We start from the raw sequence: 6,580 nt of genomic DNA on the forward strand, positions 1-6,580 counted from the left end.
GGAACTAACAGATGTGATGACTCAAATGGACTTAACAGACATCTATAGAATATTCCATTCAAACAGAAAAGAATATACAGTCTTCTCAGCACCTCATGGAACCTTGTCAAAAATTGACCACATACTTGATAACAAAACAAACCTCACCAAATTAAAAAAAATTGGAATAACCCCATGTATCTTATTAGATCACCATGGTTTAAAACTATAATTCAACAGCAATACTAATTCCAGAAAGCCCACAAACACATGGAAATTAAATAATGCTCACCTGAATCATCAATGGGTCAAGGAATAAATAAAGGGAAAAATTTAGGACTTCCTAAAAGTCAATGAAAATGAATGCACAACATACGCAAATTTATGGGACACAATGAATGCAGTGTTAAGAGGAAAGTTTATAGCACTAAATGCCTACATAAATAAGTTGGAAAAATCTCACACTAGTGGATTAACAGAACATTTGAAAACTTTAGAACAAAAAGAAACAAACTCACCCAAGAGAACTAGACAGCAAGAAATAATCAAATTGAGAACTGAAATCAACAAAATAGAAACAAAGAAAACAATACAAAGAATCAATGAGACAAAGAGTTGGTTCTTTGAGAAAATCAACAAAATAGACAAACCTTTATCCAAACTAACCCAAAGACAGAGAGAGAATATCCAAATTAGCAAAATCAGAAATGAAAAGAGAGACATAACAACAGACACAGAGGAAATACAGAGAATTATCAGGTCATATTTCAAACACCTGTACTCCACAAAATTAGAAAACTTAAAGGAAATAGACAACTTTCTGGATAAATATCACTTACCAAAATTAAATCAAGACCAGATAAGCAAATTAAACAGACCTATAACTGCTGAAAAATAGAAACAGTCATTAAAAGTCTCCCAATCAAAAAAAGCCCAAGACCAGATGATTTCAGCTCAGAATTCTACAAGATTCAAATAACTAATACCAATACTTTTCAAACTATTCCACACAATAGAAACAGAAGGAACATTGCCAATCTCTTTTTTTTCCCCCCCGGTGGACATCTTTATTAATAGATCATCAACTTCTCCAGATCTACAGCTGGAATTTCATCTTATTTCCATGCTGAGTCATGAACAGTGACAAAGCCAACCAGAGGCTACTCAAAGAGGACTAAGCTTGTATAGCTGACTTTCTTTTACAGGCAGAATATAAATAGATGCACTCTAGAATGCACAATGGCTTTAGTCACTATGGAATTTAAATGGGATCTTGAAGAATGTAGACAAATCCCGATGAAGGAAGGACGAGCTGAGATGCTGTGCAACTGTTTAAGGGTTCCTGGTGCTGCATCTCGGTCACTAGCTGAATCTTGCACTAACACCAAATGGAGATGCGGAAAACACACTAAGTTGACTTAGGGGTTGTGCACAGGAACCAAAAGGCAGGAAAATACTAAACATTGCTGAGAGCATCCACCCCAGGAAGGACTTTACCTTCCAGGAGCTCTAGACTGGCACCACCCCCAGTGCTCACATGGCTGACTTTATCCTCTGTATTCCATTTGGCACAGCAAGTGGCAGTGTCTCCACCGCCTATGATAGTGATGCAACCCCTAGAAGTGGCTTTTACCACCTCATCCATGAGGGACTTGGTTCCCCTGGCAAAAGCTTCCCATTCAAAGACCCCAACAGGTCCATTCCAAACAATCTGCTTAGCTCGAGCCACAGCCTCAGCATATTTCTTGCTGCTCTCAGGACCACAGTCCAGGCCCATCCAGCCAGCAGGTATACCAGAGGCCACAGTAGCTTGGCCAGTCTTGGCATTCTCATCAAATTTGTCAGCAGTGACAAAGTCAACGGGCAACGTAATCTTCACACCATTTTTCTCAGCTTTAGCCATGAGATCTTTGACAATCTTGGCTCCTTCTTCATCATACAGAGAAGTTCCGATCTCCATGTTGTTGAGCACCTTAAGGAAGGTAAAAGCCATTCCACCACCAATGATCATCTCATTGACTTTGTCCAACATATTATTGATCAGCTGGATCTTGTCTGCAACTTTAGCTCCTCCCAATATTGCCAGGAAGGGTCGTTCAGGACTCTCCAAAGCTTTGGCAAAGTAGTTCAGCTCCTTCTTCATCAAAAATCCACCAGCCTTCTGTGGCAGATTCACACCCACCATGGAGCTGTGGGCTCGGTGTGCAGTACCAAAAGCATCATTGACATAGACATCCCCAAGTTTGGACAGTGAGGCTCGGAAAGCATCAATTTTGGCTGGTTCAGCTTTAATCTTGTTCCCAGAAGCATCCTTTCCCTTCCCTTCTTCCTCCACATGAAAGCGAAGGTTCTCCAGCAGGATGACAGTGCCAGCTGCTGGGTTGGCACAGGCATTCTCGACTTCTGGGCCCACACAATCCTTTAAGAAGAGAACATCCTTGCCCAGCAGAGACTTGAGTTCTGCCGCAACTGGCTCTAAGGAGTACTTGTCAGGCATGGGAACACCATCAGGTCGGCCCAAGTGGCTCATAAGGACAACTGACTTGGCTCCATTGTCCAAGCAGAATTTGATGCTTGGGACAGCAGCCTTGATCCTTTGGTTATTTGTTATCTGGTTGTTCTTCATAGGAACATTGAAGTCCACCCTCATCACGACCCGCTTTCCCTTCACGTCCAGTTTGTCCAAAGTCAGCTTGTTAGAAAGCGACATTTTGGCAACGCGGTAGGATCAAGAGGCTCGGTCCTGAGGAAGAGCTGCCAATCTCTTTTTATGAGGCTACAATTGCCCTGATACCCAAACCACAGAAAGACATTACTAAGAAAGAGAATTACAGACCAATCTCACTCATGAACATTGATGCAAAAATATTAAATAAAATACTGGCAAATCAAATCCAAGAACACATCTGAACTTGATCCACCATGATCAAGTCGCTTCATTCCATGAATGCAGGGATGGTTCAACATATGAAAATCTGTAAAAGTTATCCACCATATACAAACTGAAAAATGAAAACCACATGATCATCTCATTAGATCCTGAAAAAGCTTACAACATCCCTTCATGATAAAGGTCTTGGAGAAAGCAGGGATACAAGGAACATACCTAAATATAATAAAGGCAATATTCAGCAAGCCAACAGCCAACATCAAACTAAATGGAGAGAAACTCCCAGCGATCCAACTGAAATCAGGAACAAGACAAGTTTGTCCACTCTCTCCATATCTATTCAATATAGTTCTTGAGGCCCTAGCTAGAGCAATAAGACACCAAAAGGAGATCAAGGGGATACAAATCAAAAAAGAAGAAGTCAAACTCTCACTATTTGCTGATGATATGATAGTTTACATAAGCGGCCCCAAAAATTCTACAAAAGAACTTCTACAACTCATTACTTTTAGTAATGTAGCAGGATACAAGATTAACTCAAAAATATCAGTAGCCCTCCTGTACACAGATGATAAATAGGCTGAGAAAGAAATCAGAGAAACATCACCCTTCACAATAGCCACAAATAGCATAAAATATCTCAGAGTAACTCTAACCAAACAAGTGAAAGACTTATATGACAAGAACTTTAAATCTTTGAAGAAAGAAATTGGAGAAGACACCATAAAGTGGAAAGATCTCCTATGCTCTTGGGTAGGTAGAATTAACATAGTAAAAATGGCAATCTTACCAAAAGCAATCTACAGATTCAATGCAATGCCCATCAAAATTCTAGCAAAATTCTTCACAGACCTCTAAAGAATGGTTCTCAACTTCATATAGAAAAGCAAAAAAAACCCAGGATAGCCAAAACAATCCTGTACAATAAAAGAACTTCTGGAGGCATCACAATCCCAGATTTCAAGCTCTACAAAAGAGCTACAGTACTGAAAACAGCCTGGTATTGGCATAAAAACAACAAGAGTACCAATGGAACCAAATCGAAAACCAAGATATTAATCCACACACCTTCAAACACCTGATTTTTGACAAAGAAGCAAAAAATATAAAATGGGAAAAAGAAAGAATATATAACAAATGGTGCTGGCATAACTGGATATCAACATGTAGAAGAATGAAAATAGATCCATATCTGTCACCATGCACAAAACTCAAGTCCAAACAGACCAAAGACCTCGACATAAAGCCAGCCACATTGAACCTTATAGAAGAGAAAGTGGGAAGGACACTTGAACACATTGGCAGAGGAGATCACTTCCTAAATATAACACCAGCAGCACAGACACTGAGAGAAACAATAAATGGGACCTCCTGAAACTGAGAAGCTTCTGTAAAGCAAAGGGCATGGTCAACAAGACAAATGACAGCCTATAGAACGGGAAAAGTTCTTCACTAACCCCACATCAGACAGAGATCTGATCTCCAAAATATACAAAGAACTTAAGAAAATGGTCGTCAAAAGAACAAATAATCCAATTAAAAAGATGGAATATAGACCTAAACAGAGAACTCTCAACAGAGGAATCTAAAATGGCTGAAAGACACTTAAGAAAATGTTCAACATCCTTAGTCATCAGAGAAATGTAAATCAAAACAACTCTGAGATTCCATCTTTCACCTGTAAAAATTGCCAAGATCAAAAACACTGATGACACCTTATGTTGGAGAGGTTTTGGGGTAAAGGGAACACTTCTGCATTGCTGGTGGGAATGCAAGCTGGTACAGCCTCTTTGGATGTCAGTGTGGTGATTTCTCAGAAAATTAGGAAACAACCTTCATCAAGATCCAGTAATACCATGCTTGGGTATATGTCCAAGGGATGCTCAATTGTACCAGAAGGGCATGTGCTCAACTATGTTCATAGCAACATTGTTTGCCATAGCCAGAACATGGAAACAACCTAAATGCCCCTCGACTGAGGAATAGATAAGGTAAATGTAGTACATTTATGCAACGGAGTACTACACAGCAGAAAAAAATAATGACATCCTGAATTTTGTAGGAAAATGGATAGATCTAGAAAACATCATTTTGAGTGAGGTAACCCAGACACAGAAAAACAATTGTCATATTTACTCACTCATAAGTGGTTTTTTTAAAACATAAATCAGAGAAAACCAGCCCACAAAGCACAATCCCAGAGAACCTAGACAACAATGAAGACCCTAAAAGAGACATACATAAATCTAATCTACATGGATAGTAGAAAAAGACAAGATCTCCTGAGTAAATAGGGAGCATGGGGACCTTGGGAGAGGGTTGAAGGGGAGGGGAGAGTCAGAGAGTGGAGCAGAGAAAAATGTAGAGCTCAATAAAAATCAATAAAAATTTGTATAGGGAAAAAAAATGAAATAATGAAACAGTGTTCCTTAAAAATTTACCAGAAGTGTTATCATTAGTAATCAGCAGATTTTATTTATAAAACAATTTATTGGTTCATTTTCACTAAGACAAATATATCATCTATTAACAAGGGTGTGTGTGTGTGTGTGTGTGAGAGAGAGAGAGAGAGAGAGAGCGAGCGTGTGTGTGTGTGTGTGTGTGTGTGTGTCTGTATGTGTCTTTCTCTGTGTGCATGTCTGTGTCTGTAGTACCAGAGATCCAACCTTGGGTCTTTGTGTCTCTAAGGCATAGGTAAGTCCTACCAGATTCTCTGATAATGCCACTATTCAGTTTTATGGAAATAATTAATCATATTCAATAGTTTATAGACCAAATAGAAATAGTTTGTACTTTCTGTTCCTTTCCCCATTATTTTAAGTGCCTAAAAAATTAATATAAATTCCAAGAAGGAGAGAAGCTGTTTAATGATAATGTAAATGAAACTATATAGATTTTTCCAAAACCATGATTATGATTTTGATTTATAGTTATGAAAATTTTCCTTGTCATGTGATCTGGGAAATAAAATAAGTAGTAGCCGCTATGTCGATATTGAGGATGGTAGCTAGATTACTCTAATTTACTGTACTTGATACTTTCTAGAAAGTTTGGTTTTGTTTTGGTAGCATAGTCTAGTTTCTAATTCCTGGCAATCGTCGCTCCAAGTGCAGAGATTACAGGTGTGAGACACCAAGGGAAGAAAGTTCTTTCAAAGTATTTTCAGATGATTTTTTTTTCTCTGCAGTTTCCTCCTTCATCCTAGAGTTGTTGATTACATCTCCTGCAAATTCCCACTAAAGAACTGTTTCCTATTTTAACAAAACTCCAAACAAAAAGAAACCCTATTCTGCCATTTCCGGTTTAGGGAAACTTGAAACTTCTCTCCAGCCCTCCTCCACATCGCGCAGCCTTTCAGAACACACTGAATTCCTGCGACTAAGGTTAAAAAAATCGCTTACTTCATTTAGGCGTCTTAAAATACACAAAGCTTTGATAATGTGGGTTTAAAAAATTTAAACTAGTGTCCGGATTCAACACAAAGCTAGCTTTCAGCTGTGTTATTTGCATACATTTCTCAGCAGGAAGTAACACGCAAAACTTCTGGTGTCCAAGGGAAAGGGTCCTTTATTCTAACCCGAGTGCAATTCAGAGATCCTTCCCCCCCTCCCCCTTATTCCCCCCCCTCGCCCCCTTCCAGGAGAGGGAATAGTCAAAAAGAATTGTTTCAACAGATCTCGCGGTGCTGTTCGAGATCCTGTGTTTTAAAAA

General features: G+C 39.0%; 1 protein-coding gene across 1 annotated transcript; it reads right to left on the reverse strand.

The window, feature by feature from the left end:
• Positions 1-1,040: 1,040 nt before the first annotated feature.
• Positions 1,041-2,727, reverse strand: LOC130867678 (phosphoglycerate kinase 1). Its single transcript, XM_057759790.1, has one exon. It carries the CDS (start codon positions 2,687-2,689, stop codon positions 1,436-1,438), a length of 1,254 nt encoding a protein of 417 aa, XP_057615773.1. The 5' UTR covers positions 2,690-2,727; the 3' UTR covers positions 1,041-1,435.
• Between the last annotated feature and the right edge of the window lie 3,853 nt (positions 2,728-6,580).

This window comes from Chionomys nivalis, chromosome X (genome assembly GCF_950005125.1).
Source record: "Chionomys nivalis chromosome X, mChiNiv1.1, whole genome shotgun sequence".
In the NCBI taxonomy this organism is placed as follows: domain Eukaryota; kingdom Metazoa; phylum Chordata; class Mammalia; order Rodentia; family Cricetidae; genus Chionomys; species Chionomys nivalis.

Bases quoted from the DNA above. Each gene is read 5' to 3' on its own strand.
- LOC130867678 (XM_057759790.1), bottom strand. From the start codon at position 2,689: ATGTCGCTTTCTAACAAGCTGACTTTGGACAAACTGGACGTGAAGGGA.